The sequence below is a fragment of the Parasteatoda tepidariorum genome, chromosome 8, assembly GCF_982258835.1.
Source record: "Parasteatoda tepidariorum strain Cologne lab strain chromosome 8, Ptep-v5.0, whole genome shotgun sequence".
NCBI classification, from domain to species: Eukaryota; Metazoa; Arthropoda; class Arachnida; order Araneae; family Theridiidae; genus Parasteatoda; species Parasteatoda tepidariorum.
In genome coordinates this window covers 27,411,311-27,430,209 of record NC_141762.1, presented here as the reverse complement: position 1 = coordinate 27,430,209, position 18,899 = coordinate 27,411,311, and the positions used below count along the sequence as shown (strand labels likewise).

Here is an 18,899-nt window from a genome sequence, read left to right as displayed (position 1 = left end):
GCTGTCCTTAAAGTATTTATGGATATTGTATTTATGTTATATTGTATTATTATTGTATTTATGGATTTATCTACTTTAACTTTAATATGAAAACTTTTAAACAAAATATTTGGAGTAAATGAAATTGAACATTGCGTTGAATATAAACGAAAAAAAACTATTTATCTACTTAGTTTTGCTGCCACCATTTCAGTATCTTAAAGACCTAGCGAATTCTGTTTAAAAGTATCGTATCGTATCAGATATATAAAGTAATATTGAGAATCGTAAAACAAATTTGTTCACCAATATCTGCAATTACAGTAAAAAGAAATATCGTGAACCATTTAAAAATTATGCAGAACTTCGTGAATGTGCGTTAGAATTACCATACACTCAATTTTTTTCATGCACTTTTTTGTTTCTTTAATCTCTTTTGCCAAAAAAGACACGATCAAAGCTATAGAAATGATTATCTCTAGAATTTTGTATATAATTATAATAAGCTATATTAATTTGATTTTAATGGAAAACCCTAACAAGCAACGAAGTAAAAACAACGAAGTAAAAACCCAAGCAATGTCAGATAAAGAGTTCATGTGTTCAAATTCTAAAATCTTGGAAAATTATGAATAATTTATTAAACAATTCAAATTTCAAAAGATATTAGAAAGTTAACATTCTTTGTTTTTAGGTCCGAAATTAGTCAGCTCGAAAAAAGTCTGTTGTGTATAAAATTTGAGAAATTTTTCTATTAACTATTAATAAATAAACCTCTTCGTCCGCTATTTCCTTCTTTTAATTGTGTGAACTCGATTGCTTAGCAACGGAGTAAAATTAGGTACTGCTCTCTTGAAATAGTCTATGGTTATCGTAAATTACTCATTTGCAGCGGTGACAATCCCTGGCTGTTTTTGTGACGTATAGCTTCCTATACCCCCAATTTATGATCCAATCTTTTTGAAATTTTGTCTACCCCCTATTTTGATGGGTCAGGAATCCAAAAATGTAACAAAAAATATACGTTTATTCAAACAAAGTACCTTTTTGTGTCTGATTTTGTAATTTAATTAATAGTTAGCTATGATTAATTAGCATAATTTGAATTCACTTCCAAGAACCATTATGACTGACTCTTAATACGTGAAAATCCGATCATTAGAACGAACGTTATCCAGAGAGATATCTTTTTTACTTTGCGCACTGTACAAAAACATCAAATATTGGAAGATATGGGTAAGAGACATTGTTCCTACAAATATAATAAAATATCGACTCTTGTATTAATTGAGACAATAATCTTTAAAATTTGAAATGACCTGTAAGAAACCGATGCTGAGTGTTTCTACGAGTTTTAAAAATTTATAATTTTGGTAGTAAATTAACATTATATTGGTAGAGATTTCTATTTTTAAGACATCACTTTAAAGTTTATAGATCTAACAACTTTGAATTCTCATACATATATATTTCCCTCCAAAAGTTTTATGTAGAGTACATAAACATATTAAAATATGGAAATTTTTTCCATTTTCATTTCCACTTTTAAAAGTTTGTAAAATGCATGAAAGTACTGTACTTTTTATCTAAACGTAACTTATTGGTCACAAAATGTTCGTAAACCCGTAACTTTCGTCTCACTGTTTTACAGTTTTATAGTGCATATTATGCATATTAACTCATTCTAATTTGAATTCTAATTCTAATTATTGTCTACATCTCAGCACCTACCGCCGATGGCAACACCAACCAATCCATCGGTGGCTATTTAATTAATATCTAAATTGTCACATCTAATATATATTGTTAGAGAAGGAAGTTGTTGACAGTAGGGTTGTTCGTGGTGTGTTGACATCTTCAGTGTTTGTAAATGGTACTAAAGACAGTGTCCGATAGAAAGAAAAAAGTGACTGGATTAGTTCAGCCGTTGTGTGGATAAGCTCTTGTTGAAATATGGTGTTGAAGTTAGCAGTGTTACCGTGAATGGTCTTGTAAAATGATGTATTCAAATTTTTCAATATAGTGACTGAGTTCGTGTAGTTTCAAATCTCCGTGAATGTTTCTGTTGGTCATGAGTCAGCGTGAATTTAGCATCTATCGTAATAATTTGTTTAGGAAGGTATCGATTTTGTGCTTTTGAGATGTTGTTGCTGTCGCACATGAGGGTGAAGTGTATAGGCATGTGCACATGACATAGACGTTTGTTGTAAAGTCTCGACAAGTGGCCTATTATTGATTTCAGTGATTTATATTCGCCTTGTGCTCTTTAGAAAGTAGTCTTGATCTATTCTTTCCTGTTGAAATTGTGTGTTTGTAGTAACTCCAAGACACTTGGCTTTGCTGATTATAGGAATAACTTCCGAGAAATAGTAATTTTTCTGTTATTTGTGCTTTTGTCTCATGCTGCCTGGCTATACTGAAATTTGATTTGTCTGCATTTATCTTAACTTTTCATCTGCTGCACGTCTTTTCAATGTTGTGCAGTCTTTCTTGATGGCATGATTGGGTTATCGTGACTGTTCGGTGAGACCATACGGAAAGGAACGCCCCTTAATATCTTTGTTTTGATCTGAATGTAGATCCCCCGCGATATTTGTGGTAGCAAACAAACGAAAACATCAAGCTACTCTAAGTTTAAATACTCTACCACTTTTTACATAAAAGTACTTTTTAAATCCTTAAAAAAAATTTGAATATTTCAATGCACAAGTCCTAGAGGAGTAATCTCGGTCAGCAATGTGTAAGGCATGAAGGAATTAAAAAATTGTTTCTGCAAAATAAAAAACTAAATTTTTAATTTTTAAATCAGAGAATTCCCCTTTATAAAATTATATTTCCCACTGGTAACGGAGGAATTTCATAACCTGTACAGTCACAAATGCCACAAACGATAATTAATGTTTGTTTATTTTCCACACCACTTTTTAAAATTTTTAACACCCATGGATAACATGACATAGTGGGTGTCATTTAATTTCGCATAGAATGAATTAAATTATGTTAAAGGCTAATTTATTTCTTCGTTCGACGTTATACGCCAATAACATATTAATATTATACCGTTGTCGAATTAAAATTCCTGAAATGTGATTAACTGTTAGTTTCTTTCGTAAGCAATAGTATTTGTTAAAATGAAGTGCGTGTTAAAATTATCTGTCAATACGCTTATTGGTTACAAACAGCTTGATATAAGAAAAACTTCAACAAAAGCAATATTTACTTCAAACCACTTTTTGATTGCAGTTTTATGTCTGATTTTTGTTGTTTTCGGACATCCAAAAACTAATATAGATGTTTGCATTGATACTCATCATAATAATTCTTCTTTTATTTAATTATGCGTACATTTCTTTTGTGCCCATGATGGTGGTACGATTAATGTCGCCTATTTGCTGACATTCATTTTAATTACTTTAAATTTAGACCTTTTTATTCAACTTCAGAAACTTTTTATTGCTTTTCATTAGCCTCTAGGACAAAGAGGGCATTGAGGAAGATATAACCACCGGGTCATCGCTTACTTATCAGGATTTTTACTCCAATGAAAAATACAGACAAAACTCAATCTGGAAAACTCCACCTAAGCACCAACGCTACGCAGCAACATATGCTGGCACCCTTGTGGGAATCAATTGCGATCGAAGCTCCAGATTCTCAACTGGTCACCTAAATTGTTTAACAATCGAACGTGGCACAAAAATTAACCCGACTTGTAAAAAATGCTGTATCCAATCAGTCTCACCGAAACATATATTTGATTGTGTCGGACTGTCTAGGGCGGACTTAATTTCCGTTCCCCTTCTTGTCATCGACTTTCTGGCTGTCAACAACTTTTTGGAGTTGATCTGACTATGAGGATAAGCAACAGCAACTTGATAGATTCCATTTTGACTGTTCTGGCTGTCAACAACTTTTTGGAGTTGATCTGACTGATGTCAGATCTATGAGGATAAGCAACAACAACTTGATAGATTCCATTTTGACTGTTCTGGCTGTCAACAACTTTTTGGAGTTGATCTGACTGATGTCAGATCTATGAGGATAAGCAACAACAACTTGATAGATTCCATTTTGACTGTTCTGGCTGTCAACAACTTTTTGGAGTTGATCTGACTGATGTCAGATCTATGAGGATAAGCAACAACAACTTGATAGATTCCATTTTGACTGTTCTGGCTGTCAACAACTTTTTGGAGTTGATCTGACTGATGTCAGATCTATGAGGATAAGCAACAACAACTTGATAGATTCCATTTTGACTGCTCTGGCTGTCAACAACTTTTTGGAGTTGATCTGACTGATGTCAGATCTATGAGGATAAGCAACAACAACTTGATAGATTCCATTTTGACTGCTCTGGCTGTCAACAACTTTTTGGAGCTGATCTGACTGATGTCAGATCTATGAGGATAAGCAACAACAACTTGATAGATTCCATTTTGACTGTTCTGGCTGTCAACAACTCTTTGGAGTTGATCTGACTGATGTCAGATCTATGAGGATAAGCAACAACAACTTGATAGATTCCATTTTGACTGTTCTGGCTGTCAACAACTTTTTTTAGTTGATCTGACTGATGTCAGATCTATGAGGATAAGCAACAACAACTTGATTGATTCCATTTTGACTGTTCTGGCTGTCAACAACTCTTTGGAGTTGATCTGACTGATGTCAGATCTATGAGGATAAGCAACAACAACTTGATAGATTCCATTTTGACTGTTCTGGCTGTCAACAACTTTTTTTAGTTGATCTGACTGATGTCAGATCTATGAGGATAAGAAACAACAACTTGATAGATTCCATTTTGACTGTTCTGGCTGTCAACAACTTTTTGGAGTTGATCTGACTGATGTCCGATCTATGAGGATAAGCAACAACAACTTGATAGATTCCATTTTGGTAACTTAATACTCTTCCTAAATGAATCAACACTGCTTATACGTCACAGTCCAACCATTTGGGAACAGTTTACAATCTCATTACTTCACGAACTTAACCTACGTTAGCACCAATTATACCATATAAAGATTATGCTTTTTTTTCAAAAACAAAATGAATGCACCACTAGACAAGGGCATGGTATAAATTATAAAATGAAAGTAAGATCTAAAAAATCTGAAAAAAATGTTTATTTTAGTTTTATGCAAGATTAATATTTTTATTCAAATAAACAGAATTTCGATACAAAATATAGAACAGCGAGCAAAATCGAAAATTGATCATCCTGAATAACCTTTGGTCTGATGATCGGATTTTCCTGCTCTAAGACTCAATCTAAATGGCTTAAGGGTCTAACCTTTTACACGATAATTAATTAATGTAGATAATAGTTTAAGTTATGAAATCAGACACAGTACCCCTCCTTATATTAAAAATGCATTTTTTCGATTAATTTAAACTTTTGATATTCTTTGGTCTTGTAATCTGGAAAATATGATCCTAATAGTTTGGTCAGGAGAGCTGTTGAAAGTTGAGATCCATTAACGATAATTTTACTTTTATCATATTTTCTCATATATCAAGAGCTTTTTAAGTGAACTGAAAAAAAATTGCGCTCAATTATAAAACTTTTTTATTCAAAGATAATATTTAATAATAATTAAAATACTATTTAATAATTATTAAAAATTAAGAATTAAAGAGATGATTGTTAGTTAGAAAAATTCCTTTAACTATTTTGCCCTTTTACTAGTTTTTTCAAATTTTTTCGGGGTTTTATAGTTTAGTAAATATTGTAGTGAAATTTTTACTATGAATACAAAGAAATATGTAATAGGATAATCAGCGGTAGATTTTGTTCCCTTACGGGTTTCCGGCTTTTACAGTTTAATCAATATTTTTGTGTTTTTTTTTGTAATGAATACAAAAGGAAAAAAAAATAGCATAGTCAAAGATAAATTTTCTTCTTTTACCAGTTTCGGGCTTTTATAGTTTTGTAAATATTTCTACGAATTTTTTATTTTGAATACAAAAAATAAATATTATAGGTGGGTCAAAAGATAGAATAAAAAAGATTAATATTACAGGAAAAATAAGTTATAAAATTTAACGTAACAAACATTTATAAATATAAATCCTTGTTACGTAAGCACTTATAAGTGTTTACGTAAAAAATTTTGCAACGTAACTAATTTAACAAATGCGATTTATGACTTTCTTATTTTCACCGACTAGTTGGTGTAGAGTCTGAGCACTGTCTAAGTAAGACATTAAAATCCTCTTATTTTTAATTTTTTTCAAAATACTTGAAAAAAAGTCAACAAGAAAAATATAGGAAAATTTCATTCGAAAAAATTTTAATTTTGTAAGGAGTCTGAAAAGTTGTGGGGAAAATCTGAGCTGGTTTTTAACGGTCTGTTATAAGTGATCATGACGTAATAATGATGTTAATATAAGTAGCGTCACGCAGAAATCCCGAAGTTCTGGAATGGACTATATGACGTCTAAATAACAAATAAATATAAATGTTTTTAATAATATTTTTTTAAGATTTAATAGATATATGGCTCAGCTGTTATACAGATTGTGAGGTTTTTTTTTAGAATATCTTTTTTTCTCTTTTTTTTGTCGCATAATATGATTTTGAATAAAAAAAATATTATTGGTGATTTGTCGTAATAAACAAAGTTAACATTTTTATTTACAGGAGTTTGAATTAATAGGCACAATAGAGTTATTGTTATTCGATGCTTACGTTAGTCATTATTATTATTATATATTTTTCTTATGGATTTATTCAGCTGTCAGAACTTTCTTGATTTTTATTCTGAAATATTTATTGAAAATAAACCTTCATTTTCACATAAATTTGAGAAACGTGCGTGTATTTCGACAACTTAAAGTTTCTGCTGGCTGGAAGAACTGTAGACTGTTCCCCCTCTTCTATTTTCGTAAGTATAAATTATATTACGTTAATCTATTGAGAATTGATTTTTCAAATACAATTTCTTTTTGTCAAAAATTATCCAACAGTATTGATAGTTATTTGTATGAGTAACTGGATCTAGGATGATCTGAGGATGAAATACAAAAGAAAATTATATTTATTCTAAAACAATTTAGATAAAAATAATATTAATTTCCAAAGAATTCCTTTCAATTAAATATTTCTTTTAATTGTTTTTACTATTTTAAGAATCATAATTCATATTTTATTAAAATGTTGATTTCAAATGTAGATTTCTCGTAGCAAGTCTCCCTCAGTTTTAAAAATTCCACTGAATTTTTTTTTTTAATATTCTAAGAAATAAAATTCAACAAATATATATTTATTTTCAAATATTTTTATAAATATATGTATATATTTATAAATAACCTGTAATCTCTACAACCTAATATTTTGTTTTAAAGTTAACTGTCATTGTCCGATATACACTTACTTCGTATTCTCTATAGTGTTTTTTTTCCGAGTTAATTGGCATATATTCATTAATCGGCAATAACTTTTTTATATACAAAAGTTCACTTTCACGAAAAACAAGTATAAATTTTATAAGCTTCAAAATACTTTGAAATTTTTTATTAAACTAATTCGAAATTCTCTTTTTTTTTTCTTAAAAATAAATTGCTTCTTATGATCAGGTGTTTGAAAATTGTTCAATAGCTTGCTAATTTGCAAAGTCGTTAATCTGTACCAAAAATCAAAACACCTATTAATATTTTGAAATGCGATTACCATACACAGCCCGTGTAACATTTTAGCACTTTTCTTATCAGAATATATTTCATCATATTACAAACCTCTTTATTATAGACAACAATACATTCTATTATGAAAAATGATTTAAAATACGCTTATAACTTTGGAAGATAATATGCTATTTTTGCAACTGTTCTTAGTTTGTAACAGTCTTTTATGATAGAATTAAGCAAAGAAATTGACATTTCTTTACATATTTTATAAACCTTACATCGTTTACACTATATTCCTTTTCTAAATTTACAATCTGCGAGCTACATCTGGTTCACCGGTTTTTAAATAAGTAGATTTTCAAGCGTTTTGTGATTTAAAATAGGACAGTCAAAAATCAAGACAATATTTAAGTCTAGTAAACTAATATTTCCCAAGGGAGAGTGCATTTAATTTTTGTTTCTGACAGATCATTATGGTATAGTAGTGAATTTGTTATTAATATGCTCCGTACAATATGGGTTAATATTTTAAAAAAATATGCTAATTATCTCAATGATGCTTTATAAGGATAATAAAACAAAATGACAACTCTATTAAAATCTAACTGTGCTCTTATTTGTTTTTTTTTTTTTATTATGCGTACCATTGAATTTAATTCTAAGAGTTTTTTCCAAGAAACGAAATGAACTTTAACTGTGATGAATTTCTTTAAGTTAAAAGAATTCCAGGATCTAAAACAGTGCACAATGCCAAGAATAAATTTAAAAGAAAATGACTTAATGGCATAGTTCAACAACCGAAGGATAGGTTAATCAAGAAAATCAGCATTTGCTATAAAAAGTTAAAATCAGACTTTACATTTATTCAAGTATATAATTTATGGACGTTTGGAGCATCTATCCGCTGTCGGTACCCAACCTTCCATCTTTAACCTATCGGTTATAAGAATCATGTGTTGGTAATAGCTTTTTCGAGTTGTCACCCACACAAACATTAACACCCATGGAAAATGTGTGCAAAGTTTAATATCGCATTGCATTGTCTAAAATATATATCGAGATATTTTTCCAAGTATCTCAATTCTACATTGATGTCAATATTTTTTTTACCCTAATAAAATTAAATAACTTTCAGAAAATCATCGAATTCAATAATTATGACTTAGCATAATATTTATGATAGTTTCATATTCGATACACCTATGTTAATAATGGGTAGCTGATGACTTGTGTAAATTAGAACCTGGCTGTTTTCTACTATTTGGAAAACTTGGCTTCACGGTACCTATAAACGATAAGTACTGATTTTAAAGTAGTTAAGTTATTATATTTTCATTTAAAGGATGATAATAGTATAAAGTTTGTGAATTGAAAATTCGTGATAAAAAGTATTGTCAATAATTAATTACTATTATTAATAGTTCAGTTAAAATATTTTAGTGGAAGCATTTCCGCAACTGCCCATTGTGGTCCAAGCGGGTCACGGAGTTACCTCCGTGACCCGTAAGGGCTTCACAATTTCGTGACCAACGATATAATTGTGGAATTGTGCTTAGCTCTGCGTTTACAAACTGGTATCTATATATTTGAATCTGGGTGGGCTTCAAGCCAACACTGGGGAACGAACCCCAGTTCTTGGGAATGACAGTTCAGTGCCTAAGCCACTGAGCCATTACAGCTCAAAAAATTTTAGTATTGAAATTTAATAAACTTGAAACTGAAATGTCGTTTGGACGAAAAAGAATAAGCATATTTATGCCTTCAACATTACTACTGACAGTAAAATATAATGTTGAAATTCATGACATTTATGAAATTATTACATTAATGATATTTGAGAAATTCCTCGATGTAAAGTTAGAGAAGTCAACAGGTTTGTTTCTCTAGGAGACATTAGGCTTCTATTATTTTAATACTGATGGCTTGCTTTACTCTATGAAATTAAAGGAAATTTTCTTGCTTCTTATAGATCACTGCCTGATTAGCTTCGAATTGAGGAAAAATAACAGCACTCTAATTGAATTTGTTCTGTCTATGATGAATCAACAAATAGCTCTTCTGGGTGTAATAGATGCTAACATTCAAAATGTAATTAATTAATGTTTTTATTAAATTTGTATCCATTTTTTTATTCATATGCGCTATCGTAGTAGAATATCATTTTAACCGTGACTACAAAATCAAAACAAATATTTAAAATTGACGTACACACTAAGCAGCGGCAAACGAATCAAAATGCTTTGCTTTACGTAAAACTGCAGTTCTGTGAGCAGAAAAAATCGGTAGTTTTTGATGAATTCAGCGATAAAGAATGCAGCTTATTACTTAGATTTGTGGTCAAATTGAAGAAATTTAGTTTATATATGAGGTCCACAAATTACTATAACTTACAGTAGTTGGCTTTAAACTACACAGAAAAGGTAGTTGTAATAAAGCATTATTCATTTCTAAATTTCATCAATGCATTTCTTCAAATTCGAGGGTAGACTATATTTGAGGGTGGCCCTTGATTCTCGCCAAGTTGTGATTGCCGTTGATCGCCAAGCTGGGCGATGTTGAAACCCAATCGTGATTCTGATTGTTTTAGATTTTAGCGTTATTTTTAAATGTTCAACGGTATATGTAATTTCAGAGGTTCGTTAGTTCTACTTTGGATACCGGCTGGTAAGGTAATTTTTGCTTCTGATCAATAAGATTGAAGGTATGTGGGCAGTCATAAAAATGTCCGCCAGTCCGGTACCACAGATGCCATTTTCAATTCGTATTTCGCCGAATTTATGTGGCGATGGAGGTACACAGATTCTATTCATGATAAATTTAGACAGTATCTAACTGCTATTAGTGAATTCCGTGCACCTAAATCTGAGGATATTCAAGTTTAATGAAGAAGTGAGTTGTTTTTTTTTCTTTCTGTGCTTACTCCATTAATTTTTGCTTTGATTCAAAATGCATTTTATTGGGTTTATTAATTTTGCTTATATTGGGTTCATTGCAATGTATACAGTTTTGGCCGATGTTTTGTCGAAATTTTCCAATGTTTTTTTGAAATATCATTACGTTTTGGCCGCCATTCCTGTTACCACGGTGTTCCACGCAAACAGGAATGGCGCCAAATATAAGTCGTCAATTTCGCCAAAGGGCACCCTCAAGCAGGGCTCGAAATTTTACCCGTCCCCGAGGACGGCTTGTCCAACAATGTACCCGTCCTCCTTTGAAACTAACCCGTCGCTTCTAAATAAATAAAAATATAATTTTTTCTTATTTATTATAAACATTTATATAAATTGCACAATGAAATAATAGTTACTAGGCTTACAAATACTAGGATTATATTATACAGTAATACGCATTACATTATATAGTATATACTAGGTTACTAATAGTAACCTAGTACTCCTTTTATGAAATAATTTATTTCTTTTATGAATTAATTTAAATGACAAAGGTCAAGTTGTCTGGAATGTCAATTTATCCGAGGGTACTGCGTTTATTAAATGAATCAAATATGACGTTTGCCAGTTCCACAATCAAGCCGATGATTTACTGAGGTTTCTGCACAGAAATCTCAAAAGGGTTTTCCATTTAGGTAGATGTTTATAATTGCGTTTATAATGCTACTTCTTTAAGGTACGTAGTGTGTTTTTATGTAAGTTCATTGCTGAAAAGCCCCTTTCAACCACTGCAGTACTCCCAGACAGAGAAAGCATCAATTCCTCCATACGCAGTATGTTGCTGTATATTTAGATTAGAGGGACACTTTATAAGTGAGGAGCTAGAGTTTTGTAGGATAACAAAAATTGAAAATGTATCACGAACATTATCGGGAAAATTGCCGTCCGCACGGACGTCGGATTTGAGAAATTCGTTGTCCACGGGGAATTTTTGACCGCCGAGGACGGGCGGTTTTTCGAGCCCTGCCCTCAAGTATATTTTTACCTTGTCCATGTCCATGTTTTTAGTTTGAAGGTCAGCTTAAGCAGAAAACAGCAATTGGGTATACTATAGCCTACGTCACAGGTTGTGTTATTCCTACTAAATTTAACCCAAGAACGGCATTTTCTGCGAGCCTAACTTCAAGCCACAAATAAACAAACGAAGTGTTTGATCGTTTAAATAGCTGCTCGCCAGATTTTATTGCATTATAAAGAAAAGTAATTGATATTCGATTTTCGATTAATAATTGATTTATGTGGATAGTGGCATTTATGTGGATAGTGGCATAGAATTTAACATTGCGTCATGGTAAATGTTATTCCTACTAAGTGGAAGTAGTTGTGTTTTTTTTATATTATACCCAATTAACAGCTATAAACTGTGTGCTTATAGCTTTGTCATTGTAGCATTAATTACTCTAACATAACATAAAGATTCGTAGCATCTAAAATTAAGGCAGGCATACGCAGTTGCTTCAAATTTTGCGTATGGAAGCTAACGCAAAAGTGCGAAATCTCCCTACTATATTTCTTGACTAACATAAAAGCAAAACTAAGTCTTTTTAGTTCTGCAAAATACATTTCTTGAATTAGTATTATAACTACACTATTATATTTAGCTGAACGGAAAGAAATTTAATAGTGAGCCTGTCAAATTCAGAGTAAGAAATTTGAAGAAAAGAGATTTGCCTCAAGTTTTAGACATTTACAGGGAAACTGGCTGGCATATAAGCCCCTATAGTCTGCAGATGTGGCAAGAAGTCGACCCTAACAGTTTGAAAGTGGCTGTCACTGACAATGGTAATATCTTGAAAGTTAGCAATATCTCTTATGGTGATACTTCCTGACTACAAAAACATTTATTATTGTATAAAAATAAATAAATGATAAGTTAAATATTTTAAGCTACCACCATTTAGTTTGAAATTGATATTTATAATATTTAAATATTTAACATTATAACATATAATTGTTGATTTAGAAAATTTAATGAACCGTGAATTTGCTAAGCTCCAGATATAAATAATCTTAACATCTATATAAAATGCTACTCTGTTTTAATTATTTCACAGTAGTGACTTAAAAAAAATTCAAAGTTTAACTCACTCTAGAACTTTCGGTACTAATTACTTTAGAACTTTGTTATAACTTTTTCAGAAAACGTAGCAATAGACTTACACCATATCAGCAAAATATCAGTCATCCTTATTTCAATTAACAGTTTTCGAAAATTATTAAAAGACATAAATTACAATTATTAAAAGATTTGTTTTACTAAAATCATAGCAATGCTTTTATTAAATGTAAACATATTACTTACACAATGGCATCCGATTTATGTTTAAAATTAAAAATAATTTAAAATAATAGTTTGAAAAGAGAGAAACAATTTTTCAGATTTGGAAATAAATAAATGCCATAATATAGTCATTAAGATTAATATATTGTTATGTTATTAATATTAATTGTCATTAATGTCCTTAATATTAGCGGATAATCTGTGTCATAATATCTTGATTTATCGAAGAATTAAACGAAAACAGAAAAAAAGAAATAGAATAGTCTCTGGGAGATCTTGCAATTTCTCACTCCACTCAATAAAGTTTAAAGGTTTCAAAAAGAGCCTCAGAGGTTTGAATGACCGGCAATTAGATTCAAGATTTTTTTTGAACACCCTATGTCAGAAAATATAGTAATAAACTTGTAACTTGTATCAATAATTTAGGTAATATAGTTATTATAAGTAATAATTGTATTAAATTTCGTAAGACTAGCGGAAATATTTATGAAGGTAGGGATATTTTTATAAAAACTATTTGTTTTACTATAAATTTAAAAATATTCAACAAACCTAAACGAAGTTTTCGGGGCAATTTTTAACTAATAACAAAATTATCTTTTCAAAATTTGAAAAAAAAAATGTAGTCAAAACTTGCACAAGATTTGAGCATTTAAAAAGTCCTTTCATGCTGCGCAAAAAGAAAATATGAAGAAAAAAAAGCATTTCCACAATTTTGTTAGGAATGGCATTTGGTAACTTATGAGAAAAGTCCAAATTAAATATATTGAAAACTTAAAAGGTTTCAGCCAATCTTCTAAGTACTTTATTGTAAATTTTAAAAGAAATCTTTAAACGGAATGGGATTTTCCACGAATGTCATTTTATACTTATAAACAAGATTTTTTTAAAATGACATCGGCATTATGGAGGATCATCCGATATGAAAGTATATTTTCTTTCAAAATTTTTTTTTCTCCTAATACTATCACATTTTCTTATACTGACGATTAATGTCAGGTATTATCATTTGTTAAATCTTTTTTACCACTTTAGAATTTGTTTCATTTTGAGCTCATGAATTCCTAAGGTATCTGGCCCGACTCGTAGCATGTACCATAGGCTCGTAGGAATCATTTCTCTGACCAAAATTTGGCATAAATTACTTTATGACATCCATAACAATAAAATTTAGCAATGGAGCCGTGATGGCTCAGGGGATAGAGCGTTCGCCTTCGAATGCGGCGAACCGGGTTCGAATCCCAGTCGATACGAATTCCGCATCCGGCTTGAGCCGACCACAGTGCTGATTTAAAGTATTCTCAGTGGTAGACGGATCATGGGTTAGAGTCCCCTTGTCGTCAGGCTAACCGTGGGAGGTTCTCGTGGTCTTCCTCTCCATGTAGCGCAAATACTGGTTAGCTCCATCAAAAAGTCCTCCACGAAGTCAAATTTCTCCCAATACTCGATCCAGGAGTTCCCTTGTCTTCTGGATTGGGTTCAAAATTACAAGGCTACGGAGTTGAACATTAGTAGTCGCAAACCTATATAATTGGGTCGTCTGTTCAACGATTGTCATAAAATAAAATTTAGCAATGGAGCACAGAGGATGGAGCATACGTCTTCCAAAGAGATGACCAAGGTTCGAATGACAACGGTTGCTAGTTGATACGAATTCCTCTCCCGCTCACACTGATCACAGTGCTGACTTATAACATCTTTAATGGTAGACGGTTCAAGAAATAGAATCTTCTCATCGGCGATCTACCCATGGAAGGTCTTTGCGATTTTCCTCCTCGTGTAACGCAACAGCAGAAAATCTTCCACGAAGGCTAATTCGTCCAATACTTGGTTCTGGAGCTCTCAAGTCTTCTAGGTTGATTTCAAGATTACTAGTCTATGGAATTGAACATTAATAGTCGTAAACTCAAAATGGAGTCAGCTTTTAAACCCCGATTGCAAAAAAATATATCAATAAAAGCATGTATCTTAAACATAGGTCTGATAAGAGTAATTCTAGGAAGATTTTAGTTTATTTTGTAAAAAAGTTTGGGTGAAAATAGTTAACATTTAATTTGACATAAATTTTATTTGTTTGAAAATAAATAATTTATTGTAATTCTTCCAATTTTTAGTGCTTATGTACTGTTGCAAGAATATTTATTTGCTTATAACATTTGCCTACACATTTAAATATCTTCATAGATTTCTTTTTCGATTTTGTATTGTTTTTCTGAATTTTAATCATTAGGTTTTTAAATAAGAAAAATTTTGCCAATTATTTTAAATATTCTTTTTGTTGACTTCGCAGATTTTACTATAAGCCAAATATGATAGAAAAAGGGCAATATAATATTTTACGCCAAATATGATTGAGAAATGTCAAGGTAATATTTTACGCCAAATATGATTGAAAAATGTCAAGGTAATATTTTAGGCCTAATATGATAGAAAAAAGGTCATTTGAACTATGGAACTATTTGGAATGTCATTTTTCTCAAACTTTTAAGCAAATTAATTTTAAAAAAATTTTAATTGTGAAATCACCCATCTTTCTAATTAACAAAACAATATTTTATTGATATTAATTTAAATTTAATTCTATGCGTTCAATTTAGTTTTTCCCTGAAATTTCCCCCAAAACATATTTCTTAAAAATAAAAATAAAGTAACATAGAATTAAAAATGGTCTAAAAAGAAATTACATAAAACAAAATTTAATACATTTCGATTTAGTTCAGTACCAGTTATACCCAAATAAAATTAAAGAAAGTCTTACTCTTTTAAAATTCAAACCTCAGTCAACTAAATTTTAAAACAAAATGCAACAGTTCTTGATTTATTAGGGCACGTAAAACGGTTAAAAAATTTGTATTTCTCCTTTGAAATTGTTTTTTGAACAGATTTGCTCTATTCTATTTCGTATTTGGATGAAAAAAATACAATCATTATTATTATAACTTCTGTTAAAGTTTATATATTTCTTTTAAATTTTCCAACAGGAATTGTTCTGGGGTTCTGTTGTGCAGTGCGTCTACAGCAAAATTACTGCTTTGTTGGCTTTTATACTGTTAAGAAGGCATATAGAGGGATGGGAGTTGGTAAAAAGGTGATTCTTTGATGTTTGACAATTTTAAACATTTTTAAAAACATGTGGGAGGTGTGGTTTACTTAGGCCGAGAACCAAATGCCCAAAATCGTTGTAAAAATGATGTTTTATTCTTACCCCGCTAAGACTGTTTTAAAGTTTGTTAAAATAACCAGACTCTGTCGATTCAAAATAATTTACCATAAATGTATAATCATACATGTTGCATACATGTACAGACATAGAAAGAAAGTCCCTCACAATATCTAAGGTTCTTCTGACCGTTCGCTTAAGTCCCATAATTTCATGGATTATGGAATATCTGTAGCTGCAGGATATCCCATAATTCCTGCGACGGAAAGCTTATCTATAATCAAATAATCTAAATCTTTCTTTAGATATAGTTATAAAAGACCGAATTGTAAAAGACCAAAATCTTGTAAATACTAAGTTTTATCGGCAAAACCTAGGATTTACTAAAGTGGCTTGGTAACTCCTAGGTTTTACTCCAAAGGCTTAGTAAAAGGCAGAAATGGAATCATATTCAAGCATATTTCAGACTTTTACCAAGCGACTTTAGAAAATTGTAAGTTTCAGTCGGTAAGACTTTGATTAAACCAGATTTCGGGTTTTTACCTTAACAACTGTAAAAGTCCGAAATCGGGTGAACCCTGGTTTTACCGGTAAAACATAGAAGTTTCCAAAGTGGCTTGGTAACTTTTAGTTTTCACCGTAAAGGCTAGGTAATAGGCTAAACTAGAATCACATTCAAGCTTACTTCGAACTTTTATCAAGTCACTTTGTTAAAAGCTAGGTTTTACAAGTAAGACGTAGAATTTATAGGACTTCGGGTTTTTACCGTCATATATATGTTGTAGGTTAATTGGTAAATCCAGATCTTTGAAATTGATGAAAAATCAAATTCGTACTGCGCGTCATACAGTCAATTAAAATTTCTAACCTTTTTTACCACAGTTTCTAATTTTAAATCCTTTTGAAACTGAAAATATTAATAACTATAGTCCCCTAGTAGAATTACAAAGAACAGTAATACAACAAATCTTTTATCTTCATATAAAACATTTCCTTAACTTTAGATTCGACTTTAAAAATTTTTTATAGGCTATTCCAGTTTAAAATATCCCTCCCAGAGAGGTTCAAACGGACTATTTTTAAGAAGTGGCATCTTTCTGAAGAAGGTGGTACCCCGTCTCGATTGAAAAGTCAGCAAACTATCTTAAACAGATTTTTCATTTCAGGTTTGGGATGTTTGCATGGATCACTTAGGATGTAGAAACGCATCTCTGAATGGCGTTCCAGACAAAGTAAGCATGTACCAAACGAAAGCTGGTTTCCCTCTCCTTGAGGAAGATCTCCAAGTGCAAGAAAACGATACTCTCGAAGATATAATCCACCCAGAGAATCTCGTAGATTCTCTACCAGACGATGTTATAATCGTTCCGTTCCACGCATCTTACCTACCTTTCATTTTCGATTACGATTTTGAAATCTGTGGATTTAATCGAGAGCTGGCATTGGAACTGAGCTTTAAAGCAAAAGAAACTAAAACTCTAATAGCGTTCAAAAATGGAGTATGTGTTGGATTTGGAAGCATAAAACGCAGTATATTAAATGTCCCGCTAATCGCACCATTGTATGCTGATCATATAGCCGTTGCCGAAACCATGATGAAAAGGCTGATGATGTCTTTTCCACTGAAGAAAGGACTTTATTTGGCCTCATTCACTCATAATAAAGCTGCCACAAATTTGATAAGGAAAATTGGATGCCCTACAACTTACAAACTCCCTCGTCTTAGCAGGCGTCAACATAATTTTAAAGTACCTGTTGACAAAGTTTATGCTCATTTTGACATAAATGCCTCTCCAGTATGAACTAGAATGGCAAAATTTTCGAATTACTTAGTTCGAAATCGTGCGAATAAATATACATATCCTTTATATTACACCTTTTCTTCATAACTTCTTATGCTATTTTAGAAAAAAAATTTTTTATACATTTTATTTATCGTATGTCGTTTTGTGTTTCATTGTTTTCGAAGTTGGTAGATTTTCTTTAGTTTTTTAACTGCATAATAAAGTGTATATTTTAACTTTCATGTTTTCAGCATTCCTATAATTTTTAGTTGTTTACACTTGATATTGTGTATATTCACGGGTCAGTTTTTTTAAACAAATAAAAATAATTAAATGCTAAACTAAAGAAATAAACAATTTTAAGGTTATAGTGGCGGAATTAAAACCCCACTTCAATTTAAAACCACCACTATATATCATTTTTTAAGAAAAATTGATATGAGAATTCTAAGCCGTAATATATAAACGATTCAATGCATAACCTTTAATATTCAGTGTAAACTAATTCAGATGTGTAGACGTGGAAATGATGTCTTAGAAAGTAAAAAGGCTACTAATATTAACATGAATTTACTACTATTGTTATAAATTTGTAAAAACTGTTTTGTCATATTTTTGTTTTGTTCAATAAAACAAATGAAAAGTCAACTTAAAAGTTAACTCACTACAACTTAGTAATAGAAGATTTCACATTGTTAAATACAACCTAAAGGCTATTGTTAAAACAGTTTAAAATGAAAACATCATTCAAATGAAACTGCTATTCCGTGCGAGGGTAAGAATAACGCCTTAAGGAACATATGTCTATCCATTTATTACTTGTATAAACTCCCTTTATTGTACTAATGTTTCAGTTAGTTCATGTTACAAATAAGCCCGTAGTTTCAGAATGCAACTCTACTGGGAATGCTAGTTCAAGATAACTCTTCAAGGTTTAAAATATTCTTGGAGATGAATTAAATATAACCTTAGTTCTTTCGTCTCTTTTATAAGACAAACAAGCATCGCTGAGTGTGCAAAATATTTCGTTAACAATGGTAATATATATATTTAGAGCACTCACCAAAAACGACTATTTAAATGTTGACATTAATTTCAGATTTTTACAG

General features: G+C 31.0%; 1 protein-coding gene across 1 annotated transcript; it reads left to right on the top strand.

Annotated features, from left to right (window-relative positions):
* Window positions 1–6,767: 6,767 nt before the first annotated feature.
* On the top strand, window positions 6,768–17,936 carry LOC107445895 (uncharacterized). The gene is made up of 5 exons (XM_016060384.4): window positions 6,768–6,872; window positions 9,584–9,702; window positions 12,167–12,347; window positions 15,828–15,934; window positions 17,173–17,936. Exons 2-5 carry the CDS (start codon window positions 9,649–9,651, stop codon window positions 17,806–17,808), a joined length of 978 nt encoding a protein of 325 aa, XP_015915870.3. The 5' UTR covers window positions 6,768–6,872; window positions 9,584–9,648; the 3' UTR covers window positions 17,809–17,936.
* Window positions 17,937–18,899: the final 963 nt, after the last annotated feature.